The sequence below is a fragment of the Sceloporus undulatus genome, chromosome 3 (genome assembly GCF_019175285.1).
Source record: "Sceloporus undulatus isolate JIND9_A2432 ecotype Alabama chromosome 3, SceUnd_v1.1, whole genome shotgun sequence".
Lineage (NCBI taxonomy): Eukaryota > Metazoa > Chordata > Lepidosauria > Squamata > Phrynosomatidae > Sceloporus > Sceloporus undulatus.
The window spans coordinates 254,906,044-254,931,652 of NC_056524.1; the positions used below are offsets into that span (position 1 = coordinate 254,906,044).

At 41.8% G+C, this 25,609-nt stretch overlaps 2 protein-coding genes across 4 annotated transcripts; one reads left to right on the plus strand and one right to left on the minus strand.

Moving 5' to 3' along the window:
* Nucleotides 1-4,997: 4,997 nt before the first annotated feature.
* EIF5A2 (eukaryotic translation initiation factor 5A2) lies at nucleotides 4,998-15,722 on the minus strand. 2 transcript variants are annotated; one of them, XM_042460807.1, is made up of 5 exons: nucleotides 15,654-15,722; nucleotides 12,343-12,532; nucleotides 9,385-9,489; nucleotides 7,117-7,248; nucleotides 4,998-6,876 (listed from the first exon to the last, which is right to left on the minus strand). In XM_042460807.1, exons 1-5 carry the CDS (start codon nucleotides 15,689-15,691, stop codon nucleotides 6,817-6,819), a joined length of 525 nt encoding a protein of 174 aa, XP_042316741.1. In that variant the 5' UTR covers nucleotides 15,692-15,722; the 3' UTR covers nucleotides 4,998-6,816. The 2 variants fall into 2 exon arrangements, with proteins under 2 accessions (XP_042316741.1, XP_042316742.1); XM_042460808.1 differs by lacking the exon at nucleotides 15,654-15,722 and adding an exon at nucleotides 15,507-15,638.
* Nucleotides 15,723-16,278: 556 nt separating this feature from the next.
* LOC121927141 lies at nucleotides 16,279-20,606 on the plus strand. Of its 2 annotated transcripts, none has more exons than XM_042460726.1 (2): nucleotides 16,279-16,753; nucleotides 18,201-20,606. In XM_042460726.1, exon 2 carries the CDS (start codon nucleotides 18,301-18,303, stop codon nucleotides 20,191-20,193), a length of 1,893 nt encoding a protein of 630 aa, XP_042316660.1. In that variant the 5' UTR covers nucleotides 16,279-16,753; nucleotides 18,201-18,300; the 3' UTR covers nucleotides 20,194-20,606. The 2 variants fall into 2 exon arrangements, with proteins under 2 accessions (XP_042316660.1, XP_042316661.1); XM_042460727.1 differs by lacking the exon at nucleotides 16,279-16,753 and adding an exon at nucleotides 16,830-17,040.
* The last annotated feature ends 5,003 nt before the right edge of the window (nucleotides 20,607-25,609 follow it).

Genomic DNA, 25,609 nt, shown 5'->3' on the forward strand with positions numbered 1-25,609 from the left:
AAAGGCTAGAGTGAAAAAAAGAGAGCGATTATAGAGTAAGGAAATGAAGAGTGCCGCTTTCCCCCCTCACTTCCGGTACCATTTGGGAATTCCCAGCCTTTCTTCCTGAGAAGTACAAGGGAAGTGGAAGGTAGACTCAACACAAGGGAAGCCAGCGTGGCCTAGTGGCTTGAGCGCCGGACTACGGCTCTAGGGACCAGCGTTCGAGCCCCAGCTCAGCCATGTTGAACTTGGGCAAGTCACACTCTCTCAGCCTCTCAGAGGATGGCAAGGGCAAGCCCCTCCCTGGACGAATCTTGCCAAGAAAACCCCATGAGAGGGTCTCTTTGAAGGCACTCAGCAACAACCAGCATCCCTGCTTTGCATGAGGGTGACTAAAGCATCCAGAATGATTTACCTGTTTGGACCATTGGGCAGCTTTCTCGCAAGCCTTCTTGCCTGGCTGGACAGTTAAAATATTCTGGCATGCACTGTCTCCAATGCAATCCCTCTCTCATTTTTAATAAGCTTTTAAAAAATTAAAAATATAAATCCAAAGAGCACTGTGTCTGCATACATGTCAATGGAGCCCAAGGGTTTTTGCCTAGCCTTGAGAAGAGGGTCTCAGGAGAGGTCACTTTGAACAACTGATCTTTGGCTGCTGGCTGGAGTTATATTCTCAGGTGTAAAGAGGTCTGCAGCCTCCAAACAGAGTATCAGCATTGGGTATCAGAGGGGATATTTGCTCCCTGCCTCCTGTGTCTTCAAGGCTGCATCCATACTGCAGAAATAATCCAGTTTGACACCACTTTAACTGCCACAGCTCAATGCTATGGGATTCTGGGAATGGTAGTTTGTTGTGGCACGTTGCCTGCCAGCTGATGGAGACCGCCATGAATTTTCTAGGGCTTTCTTAAGCAAAGAGCACTCAGAAGCGTACCTTGCATATACTTTGCAGCACCTGGTCTTCATTGTCAGTTTCTCATCCAAGCATTAACCAGAGCTGATCCCACATAGCTTCCAAGATCAGACAGGATCTTGTAACTTTAGTGTTATTTAGGGCCCCTCTGCTTTACTATTACAGGGCCACACAATGTCCAAGCCATCACATTCCCCATTACCATGTACACATGTGGGAGCTGGACAGTGAAGGAAGCTGAAAAAGAAAACCCATTTGAGATGTGGTGCTGGAGAAGAGTGCTGAAGATACCTTGGAGACAGACAAATGAGTCCTTGGCGGGTTATAGACCGCCGCTTTGAGGCGGTCTGCCGCCGCCGCCGTTTGCTCCATAAGGGAGCCGTCGCAGCCACGCCGCGCGGCTCCCTTACGGAGCAAAAAAGAAGCTCCAAAATGGAGCTTCTTTCTGCAGCGCCTGTGACGTCGCAAGGCGCCAGGGACGCATTCGCGACGTCACAGGCGCTGCAACACGTTCGGACGCATAGCGTCCGATACGTAAAGATGGCGCTGGCCGTGTGGAATGGCCGGCGTCATATTATACGGACAGAGTCCATATTAGACCCAGGGGCGTCTAGAAGAGACGCCCCCTTTTTAAAATGGGACGTCCTGCGGTGCCGGTTTGTAACCGGCCTTTGATCGGATGAGGCCTGAATACTCCCTGGAAGCCAAGATGATTAAACTGTTGGACTTTGGCTGTATCATGAGAATACATGACTCACTAGAAAAGGCAATGCTACTAGGAAAGGAGGGAAGAAGAGAGGAAGACCTCATGTCAGATGATTAGACTTGAACATGAATCTACAGGACCTACTGCAGAGCAATGGAGGACAGGGGCTCTTGGAAATGTCTCATCCACATGGTCACCATGAGCTGGGGCTGACCTGAGGGCAGTTAACACACAATGTAGGGCTGCTATGAACCAAAGCTGTAAACAATAGCTTCTCCCACCTATGGCATGGGGATAATAGGCTATACACCAGGACACCACCTTTCAATGGTGGCGGGATTCAATACCTGAGGCAAGACCATATGCTATTGGTAGCAGTGCTGCTGGTAAGGTCTCCCACAGTAGTCAGCCTTTTGCTGAGGAGCCAGACTAAATATGCTAAACATCTACTGGGCAGCAGCAGTGAGGGTGGCACTGGTGGAGGATCTCTCAAGAGACAACAGCAGTGGCACCATAGCTAACACTTGTTAACAAAGCTAATACAGTAAATCCCCTTTGAATGTTTTTTACCACAAAAACCCTGATGAGACAATCCAAAATGAAACAAGATAGTTTATGATGGTGAGACTCCCAGGTCCGAGGACACTCAATGAACTACTGGGGTAAAGCCAGAGGACAGCTGCAAATAGCACTGCGGCTAATGGCACACCTGGACTCAAGCCGAAAAGACATCCAACTGTCAATGTGCTCAGAAGCTAAAGGAACACTGCACAAAGGCTATTCTTTCATTTTAGGCCTCCATTATTGTGGTGTAACTGTATTTCACTGTTGATGATTTCACTCTAAATCACTATGAATATAATTGGCAGAGTTCAGCATTTTTGAATACCTGTGATCTTGCACTTTAGTATTTTGGTCATGCTGGTGGCAAAAGATTAATCCTACTCTATAAACCTATCCTGTTATAACCAAAAATGAAAGTGTGGAATAAGCCTTTTCTGGCCAAATTTTGTTAGATATCTAAGTGCTACTAGACGGTGGACCACCAATATATTCACTACATATACTCTCTCATTTAGAGGGAGAAAGCCAAGCCAGCTCTATCAGACCTTGCCTGAATGAAGGCCCTCCATTCATCCACCATCATCCAGAGGGAGAAAAGAACAGGCCAGCTCCATCGGGCCTAACCACAGTAAGAAGAAGAGCCCTCCCTCCAGTCCATCTGCCATGGTTCAAGCCTCCGAGGGAAGAAGATCTGCTGGACTTTTCCTCTTTCCCACTGCCATTCCCTTCTCCTTTTGTGTCTTGTCTTTTTAGACTGTAAGCCGAAGGGCAGGGAAATAGCTAAATGTCTAATTAATAATTTGTAAGCTGCTCTGATAGCTTTTTGGCTGAAAAGCAGGGTATAAATAAATACTATTGTTATTATTATTACATACATTTTTCTCCTCTGAACTGTCTTGAACACAACAAGCAGTAAGGAAAGCTGCAAAGAAACATATGCTTCCAAGCAGACTTCACTATAACAAGATAAATTTTTATCAGTCAAAAGTATATGCTCACTCAGCTTCACTCTTGCAGCTGTGTAACTGCCATGCTGTATTTCTCCTTGAAAATAACATTAGAGAACATTGGATGTATGTCACATACGAGAACTATGGTGGGCAGAGTCATATTGGAACATATTGAACAAAGCCAACTATTCTCCCAACTTCACAGGTTGTGGGAACATGCACATATTTACTAGCAGTTGGCAAGGGAAAAATGGATTAGTTGTTATGTTTAAACTTTATTCTCTTTACTGTGACCCAAATCAGAATTCAAACATTTCAATAAAACAATCATTAAAAGGCAAAAACTTGTTAACATATGAATATTTCACTATTACAGGAATGCAGAAAAAATACATCCATTCACTAGCCAGTAGGTATATTGCATACTTGACCAAGCTTCCACATATGGCAAATACAAAAACCTCTTCTTCCCACACTTTGTTTACAATAAAATGTTTTAATGTAACAGTCACTGATGATGACTTCAGAGTTTTGTAAGCCCTGGATAGGACAATGTAAATAAAAGCTACTGAGATCAGTGTCTTGAGTTGTACAGTGAAACATTTTGATTATGATGTATGAGAATCTTGCACTTTTACAGAAGGTAGTATTTAAGCACAGCTTGTTCTGTTAAAGTTCCCAGAAATAGCAGATTTCCCAACATTTAAAGCTTACTGCAGTCAATTATGTCATCTAGTAACAAGAACAACTTGGTCACAATGTTTGACTGCTTTCAACTAAGATTCAAATATACTAGAACTCTATTTGTATCACAGCCATGCTATAAATTTATGGAATACAAAACCCTGTAAGACTTTCAAAGCAGCTTTGATAAAATAATCAACTTAAGCTCTTTCAATTCTTCACGAGAGCAGCCCTGAGAAGAGTATATTCAAGTCATGGCTCAACTAGCAGTGGTTTTGTTGAACACAAAAAAACAAACAGCAACACATCAAGAGGTAAACTTAAGATTTAAGAAGAGAATTCTCCAACATTTGAGGCAAGAGAAAATATAGTACACTGAACAAAAGTATCAATGGTCCCAAAATGAAAGCTTGAACCATTACAAAACACCAAGATTGAGTTGTTCAGCCTTCATTTTAGCCTGTAGTTTGTTTGAAAAGGATTCTCTTGATAGTTCAAGAGTATTCTTAAAAATTAAATGCACCTTATTCCAACAAAAATAACCAGCATTTTACAGTGGATTTAGAGAAACATGATTACCCTGAAATAGGCTTAGGAACCTGAAATATACAGCATTTAGCTTTTATTAGCAAAGTCAGAGCTTTTATTAGCAAAGTCAGTTTATTGTAAACCTGGTGATTTGTAGAAAGATTGCCCTCTACAAAATGAAATGGCTTTGTTACTGTCTTTGTTGCTGTGAAATAATGATATCATACAGCTGCATGCCAGTGTCTTATATATGATTTACCTAGCAGATGCTATACTTATTCAGCTAGCTTTGATAACCTGTAAATCCAGACACATAGAAGTCAAGGTGAAGTAGGACTCCCCCATTTCTGGGGCAAGGAGTAATTAAAGTAACATTTCCATAGGTTAGCTGCCTCCATACGTTTCAGCCATATGCATCCTTAAGATGACAGAAGCAATGAGATGTTAGCAGGAATCTTCAGATACTGTGACATAAATAATTCTCTCAGGCGCATTACAGACTGCCCAAAACAGGCGGTCTTGCACTGCTGCTGGTTGCTGCATCCGGGAACCGCAGCAGCCAAACCGCATGGTTCCCGGGCGCAGCAAGAAAGAAGCGCCAAAATGGCGCTTCTTCCTGCGCCCCGGAAATGGCGCTGCAAGGCGTGCACTCGCGGCATCACTTCCGCCACATGATGTCCGGATGCTATGCGTCCGCGACGTCAAAATGGCGGCACCCATCTGTCTAGGGCGCCGCCATTTTGACACACTCGTTACGCACGAGGGGCAAGGCGCGTCAGGAAGCGCCACCCCTTGCGCGTAACGACGGCGCCTCAATTACTCGGGCACAGCTGCTAACTCCTGCAGAACATCTGAGAATGACTAATGATACTAGCCAACAAAGTCTGTTTTTCAAATTAGGATTTCCCGTTCCTATCAAGACTGAGAATCAGCTACCCAGGAATACTGGCATGATTGGACTAACAATGATAAAATCCTCTAACTTTCTAGTAGCCCTAGATCTTCAAAACATATAGTTATTTGACATTATATCAAGACTGTGCTTTATTCAAGAGTGTTTATTGCCAAACCAATCTGCATTGTGCCCCTTCTCTGCATAGATATTTGCTCAGTTAAATCTAGAGAATGGTGCAACTCAAAACCCACAAGATGTTGTTAAGACTCCAAGTTCCAGCACAGCCAATCATGAAGAATGTTGGGAGTTGCAGTCCAACAGTATCTGGAAAAGTGCAGATTCCTATCCAATCTAGAACTTACTGTGAGATCGTCATACAGTTTACATCTCTATAACTTCACTGGCGATGGGCAACCATATTCCCAAATATAGTTCAAAATTCTGCGTCCTAACCCCCCACCCACCCACCCCAAAGGTACCCAAAATAAACCAAGCATGTTTTAACAACCCAGTCACTAGTTCAAGTTAGTCAGTTGCTACCAATATTTAAGGCAAATATAAGTCATTAGGTTTCTCCAAATGCTAACTAAGCAGAAGCACGATCTTCCAAGCAGAAGATCATGTCTATTAGTGGTTAGGCATTTGCCTGTTCAGTGTAACCAAGTCCTGCACAAATAGATTTTGAGTCAAAGTGACCCTGTTACATAGCCCTGAAGTTCTTCCATTTGACAGAATGCTGAGTCATAGTTCTTTAGCAGGTCTGAATCCCATGACCTAAATTATTTGGGTGAAACAGGGTTTAAATTTAGCCTTCATATAAGTTGCCACTATGCACACTTTTGTTCCAGTTCCTAAAAAGAAGCCAAGCATTCTACTTGTGCTACAAAACTAAAGTTAAAATCCAAAACAAGTACATATAATACTGAAACACTTGAGGCTTTCCCTTCTTTTAAACTAGAAGAGTGGCTGAACTCCATATTGAAATCAAAGGCCTCTAGTGAATCACACCCCTAACCCCTGAACATTTGTGCACTATTAACCAGAGTATGAAAGCATCCAATATCTTGGATGTTTGCATCACAGGCAAATGGCAACATGTTAAGAGTGAGCCAGAGCCAGCAGGACTACAGATACATACTGTTGTACATGGCCATCAGCACTGGCATTTTGATCATAGGATTTCCTTTGTCTCTAGCTCAGTGAGTATTCACAGTTCAGTGCAAGCCATATTTTACAATGTTTAAGATAAAAATGGTTATTTTCACTGATTTAAAATGTTGTAAACACTATTCTTAAACCCAAACTTAGTACTATCTTGGTATTGGCACTGCTATACAGTTTCATTCGAGCAAAGCATACTAGTTTAATACCTCATGATCTAAAATGACAGTTTTGACTGCCTTGCCATTCCTGTAAGCACTTGAACTTCAGCAATTTTAGTATTGCCAAATGGCTTGCAACATTAGTCAGCTCTATTTTCAAACAAAGACACGAGGTTGCTAGTGAAGGTTATAGCTTTGGTGATAATCAGAACTAAAATACAAGATTTGCAGTTGCCAGAACTTGAGCAACTGCCTAGATCCAGATGGTCCTATTTGCAAGGTTTTATGGCTACAGCACATTCTTCGCTCATTGCACACATAACAGATACCTACAACAGAAAAAAAGCACATGGTTAGATTATTTGACCGAGATTATATTTGCATCAAGTCTAGTGTGGCAGTGGTTCAGTGTTACCCAAGTTCTGGTGCCAGTACTTCTAACTCAACATTTAGCAAACTGTCCTCAATCCCATTAAAATATTTATATAGAGACAAAGTAACTCATATTTGATCAACTGTTAATATCAGAAAAAATATGCAAAGGAATACTTTTAGGACTAAAATTTTACCTGGAAATCTTCGCCTGCGTTGTATTTCCCCTCTATTTCTTTGCCTAGTTCACCTTCTGGAACCTTTAGATCCTCACGAACTTCACCACTTTCTGTCAGTAAAGAGAGGTAGCCGTCCTGTATACAGATTAGCTGTGGGAAAGTGTGTAAAACAATCTGGATTTGATTTGGATTCTTAACTAAAGTGACAAAATTTAAACATAAATTCAATGGGACAGATACTAGCTTTAGCTATTTTGACTTTGCTTTCTGGATCTCTCATGTAACATGTGATAGACACAAAAAAGCCACCTTATACACAACTCATCCTCAACCATATTGACTTTGACAATTGTATAACGTGAACCACATTTACTTCATCAAACTAAATGCTTCTTTGTTAGCACATTCTAGTTAAAGAAAAAATGAGAAATTCATGCTACAACTACCAGACAGTTTTCTAATCTTTGCTCATTGAAAGCAAAAAGAATACAATTTCACTTGACTGTGTTAATTATTTTGCAGTTTGTTAAATATTTAACTATTCAGTCTGCTGAGTCCCAGCCCTGGGGGAAAGGTGGAGCATAAATGACTGACTGAATGACTGACTGACTGATAGCCGTCATAATTATTCTGGGTGGAGCAGGAAGTGTTTCAGAGGACTGCCAAATACTTTAAACTTCTTTTTGGCATTTTATCTGCCCTGTATTTAAGCATAAAATATTTAGTTCACTTCAGCAAAAATTCATGCAAATTTAACCATATGGGAGCCAACTGAAATTAAATGTAGTAAGGTACACATATATTTTTCATACAATCACAGCTTATAGATAGTAACACTTACAGGGTATGAATCCCTGCTCACCCATGGAAACCCACTAGATGATCTTAGTCAAGTCACACCTTATCAGTCTCAGAAGATAGCAATGACAAACCCCCTCTAAACAAATCTTGCCAAGAAAACCTCATTACACATTCATCTTAGGGTCGCCTTAAGTCAGAAACGACTTGAAGGTACATAACAGCTGCAGCAGTAGTAGTCACCCCTCCATCTGCAAATTCTCTATTCATGGATGCTACCATCCACTATTATTTCTTTATTTACGGTATTTATACCCTGCCCTTCAGCCCTAAAGGTTCTCAGAGCGGCTACTTGAAAATACCTCCCCCCCCCAAATCTGAATAGCAGACCTTGATTTTCCCCCTTTATTATAAGAGATGCAATATTACTATGCCACTGGAACAAAACCCTAGAGAGTCCACTGAACTCTATATTCTCCACGCTGAAGGTAAATTAACATTGTGATGGGAATAGGGAAGTCCTATTTAACTGAAAGTGAGTTGTGGAGTGTAGTGCAATGGAGTGAGGGAGAGCCTGGTATTTCTTTTGATGGGTTCTTGGGTGGCTAAATTTTGGAGCTTAAATCAAGAGTGCTTGTTGGTGGGTTTATCATGTTTTACCTTGATAGAAAAACCTGATTTGCTTAGAAAACCATGCAGGAGGAAGGGCTTTCCCTCCTTTGTAAGTGCAATCCTGATCCAAATCAGGGGGACCTAGATGCTGCCTTTACCTTTTTTTAAGGACAGAGATATGAACATGGATCTCCTACTAGTTCTAACCAGATATATTCTTAGACTGCACTTGTTCTTCATCAATGTGTTTTCACAACTCCTTGGCATAATTAAAAAGCTCATTATAACCCATTAACCCCTATATGACTTGGGTACAGGCCATCTGTACCATATTTCCCCACAGAAGCCTGCTTGAGCTGTGGTATCTTCACGGGAGGCCCCTCCCTTGGTTGTGCCTCTCAGAACCATGTTTGGTGGGAACCTATAAACACCATTTCCAGACTATGAAATTCCCTACTGAAGCTAGACTGATGCTTTTGTTGTCTTTTCCTTGCTATACAAATATCTTTTTATTTGAGGAGGCATTTAGCAATTAAGGTAGGCTGCTGTAGAAACGTCTTTTAACCATGTGAGTGCTACTTCTTCTTTCTGAGCCCAATTTTGCAGAGAAAGGCAGAAAAAAAATCTAATAAAGAAACAAATGTTCAAATGGAATTGTGACATAACTAGTTGTTGAAAGAGGTAAGGCAGGCAAGTCAGGATTCTTACTGATGTAAAGTTAAGCAGGTACCAACTGGATGGATCTATCAGGGATGGGAAAACCATGACCTTCCAAGTGTTGTTGGGCTATAAGTCCCATCAGATCCAAACACTCCAGTGAAACATCTAGAGAGCCACAGGCTACCAAATCCCAGTCTATACTTCATGCATACTTACTTGATAATCATTCCTCTTGATATTTGGAACATCCATGTTGTGAGTGGAAGGGCAAATATCTTCATATTTTTTGCCAGTGAATACATCAATGCCAACTAAATGGACCTAGAGGAATGTTCATATGTCAGATATTTAAAATACAAAGAAATACAAAGAAAATTATGTAAAAACAATGTATTATCCCAGTCTCATTACTCTCAGTTTGTTTTTGCTTAAAAGTGGCTGGGAGTTTGGGAGCATGACCCTTTAGAGTGCTCTGGCGTAGCCAGGGTTATATGGTGAATTCTGAATGGGTACTAGAAATATCCAGGTGCCTAGGTCTAAGCGGAAGATGCAGGATTCACTTAGATTTAATGCAGCAGAGTGCTTGAGCTTTGATGATGTACATAGTATGTGCTATTCTGCCACACCAAAATGGTGCCTGTGCATTCTTGTGTGCAGAGGAGGTGGAGATTCCTCTCCCCTTAGGAAACCCAGATGTATTAGTCTCCATGTGTGGAATCTGAGCCACCTCATCTATCTTCCAACCAGCCTCCTCATTACTGGCCTTGGCCAGAATTGCTGCTCTTCTTGGGCTCCAACTCCTTTACCACAATTTGGTAAATTCACTTATAGAAGTCAATGTGAAGGGCCAAACAATAGCATTATTATTATTATTATTATTATTATTATTATATAGCGCTGTAGATTTGCACAGCGCTGTACATAAAAACAATAAATAGATAAGAGTAAACCTGCTTATGGCGTACAATCTAGGAAATAATAGGATAATACATAAAAAATACATAGCAATACAGGAAATGGTTCAATAAAACAGGCAACAAAAAGAACATCAAATAGCAAATGATAATCACGCAATGCCTGGGAACGCTTCTCTGAACAGGATGGTCTTCAACTCCGTTTTGAAGCTGGTTAAAGAAGTGATGGCCCTTACTGATGGGGGAAGGAGGTTCCAGGAGTGAGGGGCAGCAAGTGAAAAGGGGCGAATCTGAGATGGGCAGAGAAAATCCTGGGCTGAAAATCCCGACCTTGACTACCAGAATGGAGGGCCCGGGTGGGAAGGTGAGGAGAAAGAAGGTCTGATAAATAGGGGGGGGGGGGCAGCCCATGGAGGTGAAGAAAGAGGCAATGAAGAATCACTCACCCTGGGAGTGCAACTGAGGGCAACTGGTGGTCCTCTGGACCAAGTGCCTTGTCCAGTGTAGCAACTATGTAAGATTTCTACCAAAGTCAGCTGTCCACCCAAAGAGTTGGCAAGTGTGCAGGAAGCCTGTCCACACTTTCAGGTAAATCTACTTCCTATGGCCTCTTGGGGAGAAAAACAACCCTTGTCCTGGGACCCTCCCAGTCTGGAAGTTCTCAGAGAATTCAAGCAAGAGTGAGAACAGGCTGTCTTTTTCTGTCTGCCTAAATGCAGCCATCCCCAAGGAAAGTAAACCAGGATCTTAAAAAGCAGAGCAGCTGTGTGTTCTGGAGCAGGCAGGACCAGTAATTAGGGGTGCAGTGGGGTTTTCCTCTCAAGAAAAGGTATTTAAAGATTTTGAATGGCTGGTGCTGCCTTCTGAGGCAGCAAGGAGGAATAACTCATTGCTCTCCTCCACTGATGGAAAATAATGCACATCCACACAAAGAAGAGAAGTTGAAGGTGCTCTGAGAAAAATTGTAATGCTTCATTCAGGCATTTGCACCATTCACAAGGTTAATATTGATTAAACACATGTATCTTAAAATCCTTGAGTCTAACACACCATGCTACTACAGCATTTTCAGTGCTCAAACTTATTTTTTCTCCTGTTCATGTCAGCAGGCACAAAAATTAATTCCATAATGTATTAGACAACATAGATCATTGTCTATTACTGTCTGGTGCCAACTCTATGCTTAAGCATTTATTTGAACCTAAAACCTATTGCATATCCAGCTGTGCAAGATGATTTTTAATCTTAGAAGCTGTTTTTGTGCACAGTTAACAGCTCCATTCCAAGCCACTTATCTCTGCTTATCATCTTCAAAGTATTGCCCATCTAAGTTAATATATAACAAGAACTATCACAACCATACGTGTGTGGACCAGCTGTTCTAAACTGTGGCATTTATCCAAATGCATCCTACATGCTCCAGGAAGAGTAGCTCAGGCAAGTTAACAGAATCTAATTTCTGTTCTCTCCCTACTTTATGTAACTACTTTCTCTACTAGAAAATTGCTGTCATTTTAATAGGTTGAATTTTTAAACTGTATTGTATTTAATCCTGGTTTTTTTTTTTTAAAAAAAAGGGGAGGGGGTCAGTTTATTTATTGAGAGTATGTATTATTCCAAAATATTCTAGTCATGTTAGCTGCCTTGATTGCTGCAGCAGAAAGGTGGGGTATAAGAATAAAGTTTATTATTATTTATTTTAACAGCATTTTGTTCAATGAGCCCTGACTTGTAAATTTGATTTGCTGGATCAATCCGGACAGTGGCAATCCAAATCTGAATGAAACACTGTAGCATAATCAGATTCTCCGAACCATAATCCCCAAGATGAGGTCATAGTTCAGGATGACATTCAATTTTCCTCTTCCCTCATGAAAGTGGTTTCCCTGTTCCATGCCCTGTTACGATTATGGTCATTAAGACCAGAACAAAGAGCATTCAAACTATGATTTAAGAGAACTAGAATTTAGTCCCTCAACTTTTCAGTACAGCATTCAGGAATGCTGTCCCATTTGGAGCAGGAGATACATTGCATTTTTATGGATGAATTATGTTTCCAATACTGAGATACTCACCTCATACAAGATGCTTAGCCAGATCACAAACAGTACAAGAGGATAGTCAATTAGGACTGAAATGCCAACAAGTGGCAAATTACACAAAACTCACACTGTACAAAATGCAAAATGAACATAAAGTTCAGCATTCATAAGCGAAAATGCAGAGACCTATGTCTAACAGAAGTGAAGGAAGAGATTACCTTTGCATGACCATGTTTGCCAGTTTTTGAAGTTGACATCTCCACAATCTTGCAGGGACGTCCCTTTAGCACCACAAAGCCATTCTTGCGAAGAGCAGAACACTGCATTGGGTAGGTGGCAGATGCACCAGCATCTCCAGTGGTGAAGTCAACTTCATCAGCCATAGTAGGAAGTGTGTTCCAGCAAATACTGAAATTCCACAGTCACTTATCAGTCATTTACAAATTTTATCAATCAATTAATACAACTACGTCACCCAAATACAATCTCTACAGAGCATTCAATAAATAAGGATTAATATTCTTCCCACTGCAGTCACCTTACATCTTAAGTCATTAACACTGACTGTTACACAAAATGCCCTGCTTTGTGCCACAATGGACTAATTCATAAATGTAGCACCATGGGGTGTTGAAATGTGATAGCTGAACCACATTAAGTGAATGTTCTGCATGAGTGCATCCCCAAAATCAAGGCCATACAATCTGATAACAGCAGACAAGGGTAAAAAAACCACATTCTCAAGTCACTTGATCCCTGTGTGATGCTTAAATGCGTCATGCTTCAGTCAATGTCTTTCAACAGGTCAGGGAGAAACAGGAGGAAAAAATATCAACAGAAATTCCAAAAGGTTTATAAACTATGGTCCAAAACACAATGCAGAAATAATCCATCTTGAGACTGTTTTAACTGCCCTGGCTCAGTGCTAGGGAATCCTCGGAATTGTAGTTTATTGTGGCACCAGAGCTCTCTGACAGAGAAGGCTAAATGTCTCACAAAACTAGTTTCCAGAATCCCCTAGCAATGAGCCAAGACAGTTAAAGCAGTCTCAAACTGGACTATTTCTGCAGTGTGTTTTGACCTAGGAAATATGAAGATAAACCAAGTGGAAATGCTAAAACTGCTACAGATGATCTCACTGGCACTTGATTCATCACTATCCAGAAGCTATGACGGTGTGGCATAGGTGAGCAGGTAGGTGGATCTAGGGCCAAATAGAATAACACGTGAGAATATTGCATTTTTAGACATGTACAAAAAATGGCAAGTATAGCTTCCCATGCCCTCCCCATGCCCTCTTTTACACATACTAGAAGTCCGTTTTTATTTGCATCTGATTACTTTGGTCTCAGCCTAAACACCCTCAAGGAACGAGATCCTCTGGACTTGGAAGAGGGTCAGCTCTCACTAGTACTGGGATGGGAGAGTGCCAACAAATTCTGTGCTGTATGCTATTTCTCATATAGAGGAACTACCTCTGAGTATTCCTTGCCTAAGATAATCCTGTGAAATTCATGGGATCACCATAAATGAACAGATGACTTCAAGCCACACACACACCTTGGTATCAGTTTTGCATCTAGGTTTTTCCTGGAAGGGCACATGACAATACATTCACTGGAGATAGGCATGACATCTAGTAGAGGTTGCTTAACTAAGACCTCCATCTTCAAAAGCAATACATTCCTGCATTTCAGGTGCCGGGAGGTATGAATAAGGAGTGGCTATTACCCTGACAAATTGTTTGTGAGCTTTTCAGAAGCATTTGGGTGCAAGCCTGTTGGCCAACTACAATTATTCTGGCCAAAGGCAGCCAGTTTTAAAACCAATGGCGGGAAACGGAGTCTGAATAACCAATCTGAAAGAAAAGACTTAGGCTGTATATCCAGTGTTCTTTGTAACAGATTGCATGTGACATCCCTTTATTGCAAGGTTTCAGAAAGTGCCTTGGGGCAGTTTCAGAGGGATCCTGCCTCCTCAGTTCAATCTTTAGCAAGGTCTCCGATTCTCAAAACTACATTTTCAAGGGCTGTAGGTGCTCCTGTAGGGAGGACTGGACTGAGAAGCCCACTTCAGCCACCCCAGCTGCATCCCACTGAACACATTCCTACAGTAATTTATACATTTTGCTATGGCGATTTTACAAGATTAGGCACCTTTCGGTACGATATGATTGCTTTGGGAGGGTGAGAACCGAAGAATGGCACATGGGGTTGCTCTTGCGTCCCTTCAAGTTGTTTTCAATATAGGGTAAGGTGAATCTACCATGGGGTTTTCTTGGCCAGATTTCTTCAGACAGGGTCTGTACTGTCATCCTCTGAGGCTGAGCGTGTGTGACTTGCCCATGGTCATCCGGTGGGTTTCCACTGAGTGGAGATTTGAACCCAGGTTTCCCAGTGTCCTAATCTAGCACTGAGACTATTAACCATACTGGCTCTCTAGCGCTAATTTATGCTTATTTTCTGCAAATGAAACCCAACTGGCAGAATAAAGCAGGTGAAGTTAAGTTCAACCCACTTTTCCCTTCTTTATTTCTAACAGCAGCTATGACCAGTACTTTCCTCTCTAGGTAGGGATTTGAACCCTGGTCTCCAGAGTCACAGTCCAACGCCCAAAACCACGATGAGACGCTGCTGGCTTGGTTTAGCACATGGGCCGCTAAGATAAACAGCGCAGACTTTGAACAAACCGGACCAGGTCGCCTTTTTAAGGTGGCTATGGTCAAAAACATACTGCAGAAGTAATCCAGTTTGAGACCACTTTAACTGCCTTGGCTCAGTGCTAGGGAACCTTGGGGGTTGTAGTTTACCACTTCTCTGCTCTCTGACAGAGAAGGCTAAACCTTTCACAAAACTACACTTCCCAGAATTCCACAGCTTGGAGACACAGGGCGGTGAAAGCGGCCTCAAAACGGATTATCTCTACAGTGTGGCTGCAACCTGAGTTGTTTAAATATTAAGGACTTTTAAGACTCCTTTTTGAGCCGCCTCGAGCTCCATGAGAGAGAAAAAGGCGAGCTAGGGAATTAAAAGTTGTTCTGAAAACTTGGGCCCTCATGAAGAAGCCGGTGTTATGTATTTGAATGTACTGTTCTTAGAAACCGTAGTAAGCCGCTCTTGAGTGGCAGCACTGAGGAAAAAGCGGGCTACACAATAACAATAATAGTAGTATCGGGGCGGCGAGGGGCGAAGACGGAGCTTCGGGGGAGCCCTTATGGAACAGCTCCTTATTCCCGCCTGAGGTAAAATCTCCATGGCAACCGTTTCGAACGCGCGCGCGCGCCAACCGCCTCCCCTCGCTCCCCCCCCCCTTTTCCAACGGTCCCAACGGTCGAATGGAACGTTGGAGGCGCCGCACGCGCCGGCGTCAGGGAAACGCTTACCTCGCACGACACACGCGGCAGGGAGGGAGGGAGGGAGGGGGAGAGAGAGAGAGCGAGGCGGAGAGAAGGAGAAGGAGCGCCGCCGACGCAAAGCGCACGCGCAGAACCGCCGGAAAGGAAGGAATTGAGGCCAAGGAGGAAGCGAACCTCGCTTGCGTCGGAGTCTGAGGGGAGCCAGAGCGCATGCGTGCCACACGTACGTTCCAACGAAGGCTTCACTCCCGCTATCTCCTGTGCCCCGCCCTCTCATTACTGGTATCCTCGCCGCCCATTGGCTGCTCGCCTTGGCCGCCCCGCCGCCCCAGCTGTGAGCATGCGCTCTCTCCCTCGCTCTCCTCGTGTCACGTGACTCCCTTGAGTCCTAGAGCGTCCCCTGCGTAGCAAGCGTCGCCATTGGTGAGCGTTTCTTCTCTTTTCCCTCCCTCGACATTATTATTATTATTATTATAATATTCTATAAATGCAAAGGCCACCGCATTGTTTTATTATATTATATGTATATATATATGTGTGTCTCTGTGTGTATATATACATTCTGTATGTTTGTGTGTATAGATATGTGCGTATACACACACACACACACATATATATCTCTTACACAGAAGGGTTGGCTGGCTTAAACCAATCTGGTTTAAAAATAAATGACTTAAAACACTCCCTAGTTTTTAAAACTGTGTGTGTGTGCAATATTATATATATATATAACTACACACACACAGACACACAATTTTAAAAACTAGGAGTGTTTTTATAAGCCAACAAGCTTTATTAATAATTTAATATACAAACATAAAATAAGCACACCCTTCCATACATTTACAGTTCTCTTCTTTGCTTGTAGCCTTCTTCGTATTTTTCTTCTCCTCCTCTGATCTTCTCCATCTTCTTCTTCCTCATTCCCTCCTCCCTTCTCTCTTTCCACCATCCTCTCCTTTCTTCTCCCTTTCTCTCCTCCTCACTTTTCTCCTCAACTTGTCTACCTACTCATACCTTCGTCCTATGTACTCATGCCCTCTACTATGAGTCCATTACTCATCTCTAAAAACAAGGAGTGGTTTTTTAAGTCATTTATTTTAAACCAGGTTAGTTTGAAATTATATATAGTTGTATGTAACTATATGTTTGGGTTAATATTTATTATATAGTGACGCTTGTTTTCTGTTGCTCCAGAGAACAGGACCCCGAGCAACGGATGCCAGCTGCAGGAAAAGGGATTCCACCTCAACATTGGGAAGAGCTTCCTGACAGTAAGAGCTGTTCAACAGTGGAACACACTTCCTTGGAGACTGTGGTGGAGTTTATCTCCTTGGAGGTCTTTGGACAGAGGCTGGATGGCCATCTCTTGGGGATGCTTTGATTGTGTGTTCCTGCATGGCAGAATAGAGTCGTACTGGATGGCCCTTGGGGTCTCTTCCAACTATTTTATCACAACAGATATATCATGTTACCCTTGGCATTCGCTATGAAACCTAGGGTGAAAGAGGCTAATATTTCAACATCTGTCTAGAGGGTCACAGTGACTCTCACCCCTGAGGTATATAACTAGTTAAAGTGATCACTTTGTCAGATTTCTGGGCAAATATGGCAGCTATTGGCCTGTTACACACTGCCAAAATAAAGCTGCTTCGGGTCTCTTTGGAGGCATGCTGTTTAAATGATGCATGCACCCAAAGAATCCGGAAGCTGCACCAAAGCTGCACTTCAGTGCTTAGGAATGGAGTGTGGCTTTGGCACGACCTCCAGACTCTTAGGACCCATGCATCATTTAAATAGCATACCTCCAAAGTGACCCAAAGCAGCTTTATTTTGGCAGTCTGTAACAGGCCATAGATAGAGCCATTGTGGTTTAGTGGCTTGAGTGTTGGACTACAACTCTGGAGATCCGGATTCAAATCCCTGCTTTGCTAAGAATACCCACTGGGTGACCTTGGGCAAGTCACATTTCTCAGAGGAAGACAAAGGCAAACCCCTTCTGAACAAATCTTGCCAAGCCCCAGGATAAATTGCTAAGTGAGAAGTTACATGAAAGCGCACAGCAATGTGCTATTATTATTATTAGGCAAAATCTGGTACATATTCATGCATCTCCTCTACAAAGTTAACTTTTAGATTCATACTGGATACTAAAGACAGTAACTTGCCAGTAATGGGAGAGAAAAATACAGTGCTGGCCAGTCAGAGCTGCACTAAAATGTTAGATTTTTCATTTCTTTATGACAAACAAAAATTACTTCAATTTTGAAGGGGGAAAGGGAGATGGTTTAGAAAGAGTCCAAATTTTGGAAGACTATGGTTGCATCTGCACTGCAGACGTTCAAACCGGGTTATTTCTGCAGTGGAGATGCAGTGGACCTTGCAACATGTATATTGTGCATTTTGGTTGGCCCAATAAAGCTATTACTGTTTGGTGGATTTTTGATGTTATTGGATTTGGTATATGGCCAACACATGAGTAACTTCCAAAGACAATCACCCTGTCTATTCCCATCCCAACCAACTTTTCAGGTACAGAACAGGAGGGAAAGTTAAAAATACTTTCCAAAATAAAATACCCAAAAAGGGGGAGTGGGGAGAGAGATAAGAAACAGCTTCCACCTCAAGCCATCAAGACAGCCTCTGTTTCATTCTTTGTTAAAGGGAAAATGAAAGTCTTCCAAGCTACACATTTTAACAATATCTCTCCCTCCATTGCAGATCCTCTCATCTTTCTTTTCTGAACTTCCTACCACCTTTTTAATTATCAACAATTCATGGGCCAGCAAGTATAGAGGTGAGAGACTGCCACGCTACAGGTATGGAGTCATGCAGCCACCCATATATGACTGGCAGGACAAGTGATCTTCCAATGGAAGAAGTTCTAGCAATTCTCAGGAGAGAATGCCTAGATGAAAGTAAAGTTATTTCATTGCCACCTGTGCTGCCAAAGGGAGGTGATGTGTTTGTGTACTGTTCCTCCTCTCCTGATCCTAAACATGAGCATGATTATCGTTTTGACCGGTACAGATGGGTAGCAAGGGGGTCAAATTTCCATCGGAGAAGGTTGCACCTCCCCACTGTACTGAAAAGATACTACTGTCTAAAGGACCCAGCTGGATCCTGGAAAGACTCACTGCTTGGTTTCAAGAAACATATATTCTGCCTCAGGGAGTGCACAGATCCTAGAAAATTGTACATTATCCACTATTTGGGTGATGAAACATTGCACCAGCCTTCCAGTCATGGTAACAGGAAGCATTCAAAGAAGCCTTTTACTGGCACTACGAAGAAGGTTTTACCAAAAATAAAAATAGAATCGAAGTCACACAAAAAGCCATTGAAAGCCTATAAAGATTTACAAATGGTTGCATCACTGGACAGTTCTCACAGATGTATGGCCATTGATCATTCACATAATCTGAAATGGGTACAGAATGCATCATACAAACTCAACCAGAAAAAACAAATTAGCAATGATGAAATATTCAACATTGTGGAACTCTCATGCCATCTTGAAAATTTTATCATGTCGTTCACGTTAGTCCCCAATGTGACTGTTTCATTTGCGCATCCCGGTATCATTGCTGAGGCAGAAGCTCTCCTCTCTCTCTCAAGTGAAGATGTATCCTTGCCACAACTTGTGTCCTATGACACAACTTTCAAACTAGGCGATTTCTACTTATCTCCCATAGTAATAAGAAACATTATTCTAGAAGGAGATCCAATACTCCCTGTTGCATTTCTCCTACATACTAATGAATGTACGGCATACCATGTTGACTTTTTGTGTGAAATACTTTCAAAACTGGGAGGAGACAACATGGAAAAAATACCATTTGTAATAGACCGAGAAAGTGGTGTTGTTCAACCTTTGGAAGAGAAATTCCCACAGATTCCAAAGGTATATTGCAGAAATCATATCCTAGGAGATGTGACGATGTGGGTAAAGGCTCATGGTGGGAAAAAAGATGACTTGATAGTTTTAACAGACAATGTGACACAACTGTTAAAATCATCATCCAACGAGCAATATCAGAAGAGATATGGGGAATATAGTGTGCTGTGGAGTCAACCATTTAAAGAATTTTTTGATAAAGAACTGAAGGATTGCATTCCCAAATATGCTGCAAAGTTCCATATTGAAAAATTTGCTGCATTCAGAAGTGACCAAACTGCAACCAATAACATCAGTGAGAGCATGAACAAGATGATTAAGGATGAGATGGACTGGACAGATATACCAGTTGATGCTATGGCACTCACAATGTACTATATGCAAACATATTTTTTTTATGAGTTCAAACGAGCATATTGTGGTCTGGGAAACTATTCTCTTAAAATGCAATTCTTACACCTACAGAAATCATCTCTGAACGTAGATTTCCCTTTATTTTACCCACTTGAAACAATTATTGAAAACATAAAATCCACCCAAGATCAAAACCGTCCCAGGACAGGTGTGGAAAAACCAAAGAATTGTCACATGAGCCAAATAGCTCTAGCTAAGCTGTGCAAGGACTCTGGAGGAGTTGCTTTCTGCTCTCAGTCAGGCACCTTCACTGTCCGTGATGTTCACAGTAATAAAATGCAAGCAGTTACACTTTACCCTCAACCTGCATATTGTTCTTGTCGCAGTACAGGGCAATGTTACCATGTTATTGCTGTTCAAATGTCAATTTGTTGCATGGAAAGAGTTGACAAAGAGTGTTAGATTAAATAAAGCTGGAAAGATAAAAACCCAGATCAGATGACTATCACTGCAGAGAAAGCCCAGCACCTGATTCCACTGTCTGTATGTTATACCATGAACATCATCTTCCACGTAACTGCAAGGTCACTGACACAGTCCTTGATACTTCAGAAATTAAAGTGTAGATTGCTACACTTGCAAACAGTGCAATCCTTGAGGATATGTCATGGTGATGTTCACGGAAAGGTTTGTTTAATGTGCTCATGGAATGATACAAGGGAGGGAGACGGGGCAATGGACAAAAAAGAAACATGGCCAAAGAAAAAGTGTTCTGCACAAGGAGGGTTATTAGTAAAAGTTATCATAGTTGTAAGTTTAATGTGTTTTTCTGTTTATATATATCAAGATAAAGTTGTCGACTAACTTTCATCCTCCCTCATGCTGTCTGTGCATTTATATTGTTTATTCATTTCAAATGTCTTTTAGACTGCCTTTGGAGGCAAAACCACCTGAAGTCAGTTAAGAAAACAAAAATATAAAAATGCTATAAAAATACAATTAATTAACTATTTCCCTTCTTCACATCTTCCTTGCTCACTTTCAAGCTCCAGTTTTGATCTCTAGCCAACTCCGACTCCCAAAAGTTTCTGTGCTCTGTGAGTGTAGGGAACTGATGCTGCATCAGACTTATGAGAAAGCTGGAGTGTTGTCATGGAATGAGGGGGTCAAAAGATGAAGTACTGGGTGGCTGGAAGAACCGGGACCCACTTGAGAGTGTGGTGGGACCACAGGTGACTCCAGACACACAGTTTGACAGTCATTGTCATTGAATAGTACCCATGCTACTTGCCAATGATGTCCCTGCTTTCCTTTTCTTTTTTGCAACTTATATCCAACTTCATAATTAAACAAAGTAATCACATAGTGTGTCAAATTTAAAATCAATAAAAGTTCAGCAAATAAACCTTAAATGGAAAAATAAACAGGGAGAAACATTAAATAAAAATTTAACAGAAACAATATATCAGGCCAATCCTCCAGGAAGAACTACACAGAGCTTTCATGACATGTCTAAAACAACTGATTAAAGTGGTGTTATTAATCCCAAAAGGCAAAGACTTTTCTATGGCAATGTTTCCTAGCCAAGGTTGACTACAGCATTTTCCTATTTTTCCCTATGGGCAAGAATCTTCCTAAGCTTTCCAATAAGCAAGTATGATTTTATTAGGGGCAAATGTTCTGCTCTTTATTTCCATTGGTAAGGTCTCTCTTATGGGCTAGTAAAGTTCTGTGTTTCTCCAGGGGAAGGTATCATTTTTCTATGGGAAGCTGTATTTTCCCTATGAACAAAAAATATTCCATGCTTACGTATTGGCAGGTAGGGTCTTTCTTATGGGGAGCTGAATTTACCCTATGGGTAATAAAATCCTATCATTCCCTGTGGGCAAGTATGATTTTTTCTATGGAGAGCTGTATTTACCCTATGGGCAGTAAATATCTTGTGCTTCCCTATGTGAAGAGATGGTTTTTCAATGAAGAACTTTTTTCGCTATGAACAATAAAATCATATGGGCACGGATCCTCCTGAATTTCCCTATGGACAGCTATCCAATGTTTCCCTGTGAGCAAATATGGTTTCTATATGGGAAAATATGGTTTTTTCCTCTCTATGGGCAGGTGCGATTTTTTTCCATAGGGAGATGCATTTCCCTATGAACAATAAAATCCATATGGGCAAGTATTTGCTAATGTTTTCCTACGGTCAAGTATTCTCCCATGTATCCCTGTGGGCAAGTAATCCCCAATGTTTCTCTAAGTGTGGATTCTCTATGAGGAGCAATCTTTCCCCTATGGGCAATAAATTCCCTATGCTTTCCTGTAGGTAGGTATGATTTTTCCTATAGGTAAATATATTTTCACTATGAACCATAAACATCCTTCGCCTCTGTTGGCAGGTATGATTTTCTATGGGGAGCTATATTTTCCCTATGGGCAGTAAGTATCCTATGCTTCCTTATGAGCAGGTGTAGGTTTTCTATGGGAAATTGTATTTTCCTTATGAACAATAAAATCAAGTTTTCTCCAGTGTTTCTCTATGAAGAGCTGTATTTCCCAATGGGAAATAAATACAGTACCCTATAGTTATTCTTAATGTTGAAGTGGAATCTTTTCCTGTAGCTTGCACCCATTGCTCCGTGTCCTATTTTCTGGAACAGCAGAAAAGCTTGCTGCATCCTCAGTATGATACCCCTTCAAATACTTAAACATGGCTTTCATATCACCTCTTAACTGCCTCTTCTCCAGGCTAACCATACACAACTCCCAAAATCTGTCCTTATTGGGCATGGTTTCTAGACTTTTCACCATTTGGGTCTCTCTACTCTGGACACGATCCAGCTTGTTAACATCCTAGTCTCCTAAAGCTAACACTCAAAACTGAAACCTAAGCATATATAAATGTTTGCACACATCAAGTTTGGTTTTTCTGTCTCACAAAAATGGCAGAGTGTATTAAATGCACAAACATCTACTGTGCTCTTCACCTAGAGATGTTGCACCTGTCTGCCTACTACAGTATAGCCCTCCTCATTTAGAAATCTTAGGAACTTCAAACAGTACAATACCACTGCTTCTGATCTTCCATGGCAACCCAGTTAGAGGGAAAACACTATTCTTAGGCTTTTTCAGAGGTGGCCTTCAATATATGTAATTCTTACTCCAGGGAGGCTTGCTGGGCACCTACATGTTAGCATCCAACAAAGACTAAACTATGAGGAATTTATTCCAATTAGTTTTTATCCATGTAATAATTTTAATGTTATTTTTTGTTGTCATATTATTTCAAGCTGTATAGTGTAAGAGAACAAAGAAAAATAAATAAAACTAGTTGCTAGAGCCTGCAGGCAGACATGATCCCTCCTCTCTTTTCTCACTAGTCACTTGGCAGACTTTTGCCATCCTGGAAGGAGCTCAATCAAAGCAGAAATGGCAGGAATTCATTCTTAGCTTGATAAGTCCAATGCAGTAAAGTGCTAATACAAGGTACAGTCTGCCCTCCATATCCACAGATTTTTTTATCCATGGATTCAAGGATCAACAGCTTGAAAATATTTTAAAAATACATAATTATATAATTAAAAAAAATATTTGGTGGAAAGGACATTATAAAAAAATGGCAGTGCAGTGCTTAAGTGCCAGTACTGCAGCCACAAGGTTGTGAGTTCAGTCCCGGGGGCTCCAAAGTTGACTCAGCCTTCCATCCTTTCATAGGTTGGTAAAATGAGCACCCAGCTTATTTGGGGCAATTGGCTTACACGTTGTAAAACACTTAGAGAGTGCTCATAAGGTTCACTATGAAGCAGTATAGAAATGCAAATGCTATTGCTAATTCCAAAAAGCAAACTTGATTTTGCCATTTTATCTAAGGGACACCATTTTACTATGCCATTATATTTAATGGGACTTGAGCATCCGTGGATTTTGAGATCCACAGGGGGTCCTGGAACCAAACCCCAGAGGATACCATTCTATGATCAAGGCCGGTTACAGACCGGCGTTTTTGTGCGTGATGAGCACGCACTAGGGTTACAAAAGGGCGGTGCTTCCGCATCGCCCTAACTCTATGCATGCTCGTCACGCACTAAACGGCGGCGGCCCTTCCATATGGCCGCCGCCGTGAGGACGTCACGGCCGCGCTGCCTCTAGACGGGGCGGCGCGGACGTGACATCCTTCCTCCGTGCCAGGGCGCTTAGTGCGCCCTGAACACGGAGCAGGAAGGAGCTCCGTTTCGGAGCTCCTTCCTGGTTTAGTCTGCTGGGCGCAGCCTTCAGACGGCTGCGCCCAGCGGACTAAAAGAGAAAGGGGCCAAGCGGCCCCTTTGTCTTCTCCCCGCCGCCGCAGGGTGTCCTTGGGGCTTGAAGCCCCAGGGACACCCCTTTTCTGGCTGCGGGGAAGCGGCGTTTTGCTGCTTCCTCGCAGCCCGAAAAGCGGCGGATCGGGGCCTCAGCGGCTGCCGGTGTAGCCACTGAAGCCCCAATACTCCGGGGGAAGGGGCGGGTCCAGACCGCCCCAAATGGGCGGTCTATAACCCGCCCAAGTTTGCAATCCTTTTTTTATACTAATCCTCTACACAATAGCCATGTAAGAATGATCACAATAACATTCTACAGATGACAATGCAGTCCTATGCATTTTTTGCTCAGATGTTCCATAGAATTCAGTGTGGATCACTCCCTAATACCTGCCTTTAAAGCTTCAGGCTGGTATTTGCTCAGCACCCTCTGTAGTGTCAGTAACCATTGCGTTGTGCCTGGAAGGCCTGTGTTTGTTAAGGCACTGCATTTTACGTTGCAGCTTTCCATGACAGAATTTCACCTGAGAACATTTTCCATCTCCCTTATGCATTTGCTAAAACCAAACTCCACAACATTAAGAACAGAAGTTGGGTCAAAATGATTAAAAACCAGCAGAAATGTTTTCCCAGGCATATACTTCTTTAGCTCTAAAATGGTCTGTCACTTCCAAAAAGGCAATCCTGTGGGATATGTATTTCATGGTTTTCTTCAGCAGATGGTGCTAGTGCTTTTGAAACAACAGGAAAAAGCCATTTAGAACTACAAATACAGAGTAAGTAAGGCAATAATCTTTTTACTTCAGCCAACCAAAGTTAAACAATGCTGGATGTGGTAGAGTAATTTGGGAAGATGCTTAATTAGATTACAAAACAAGCCATTTGAGCTACACAGAGGGACAATGAAATGAAAAATATATGAAAATAGAAACGCTAGTGACTGGGATATTGGATTCCCTAGCATGGGTTCTATTACCACAAAACCCTAAAATCACAAAAAATAGTGCAAAACTTTGGCCTGAAATCAGGCATGGAGAACGTTTATTTTAAATATTTCTGTATAATCTCTCAACCCAAAAGGGCTCCCAGGGCGAGGTTGCCCTCCATATGTTTTTGGAGTGTATCGTCCATCATCCTTCATTATTGGCTATCCTGGCTAGGGCTGCTGGGAGTTACTGTCCAACAACATCTGGACTCCCACCCATGCACCACACTTGGAAGTGACCAGTCACAAGTAATGCAGTCATCTTTAATGAGTTACTTTTCTTGACAATGAGGGTGTGGTGAAGTTACATTCCAGAAGTAACACAACAAATTGAAATTCAAAGCCATAGCCATTTTAATCTGGGGAATTAATATACAAAGGGATCTTGTAGTAACTTTGAGACTAAATGAAAAAAGGTTGGTAGCATGAGCTTTCAAAAAGAGCACAATGAATAATGGCGATGCTAATTTTTAAAGTTCTGATGACCCCTGGTGTAATTAAATCAGGAAGTGGAAGAGTAGTATTTCAAAACACATCTTACTATATATAGATAATTATATAAAGATACAAAGAGAAGAGAAAAGGGCAATCTCATGTGGAG

Coding starts and splice junctions, on each gene's coding strand:
- EIF5A2 (XM_042460807.1), bottom strand. CDS start 15,691: ATGCGCTCTGGCTCCCCTCAGACTCCGACGCAAGCGAG. Junction 9,490..12,342: donor GCAAACATGGTCATGCAAAG/GTAATCTCTTCC, acceptor ACATTCCTCTAG/GTCCATTTAGTTGGCATTGA. Junction 6,877..7,116: donor ACGCAGGCGAAGATTTCCAG/GTAAAATTTTAG, acceptor TTTCTGTTGTAG/GTATCTGTTATGTGTGCAAT.
- LOC121927141 (XM_042460726.1), top strand. CDS start 18,301: ATGGAGTCATGCAGCCACCCATATATGACTGGCAGGACAAGTGATCTT.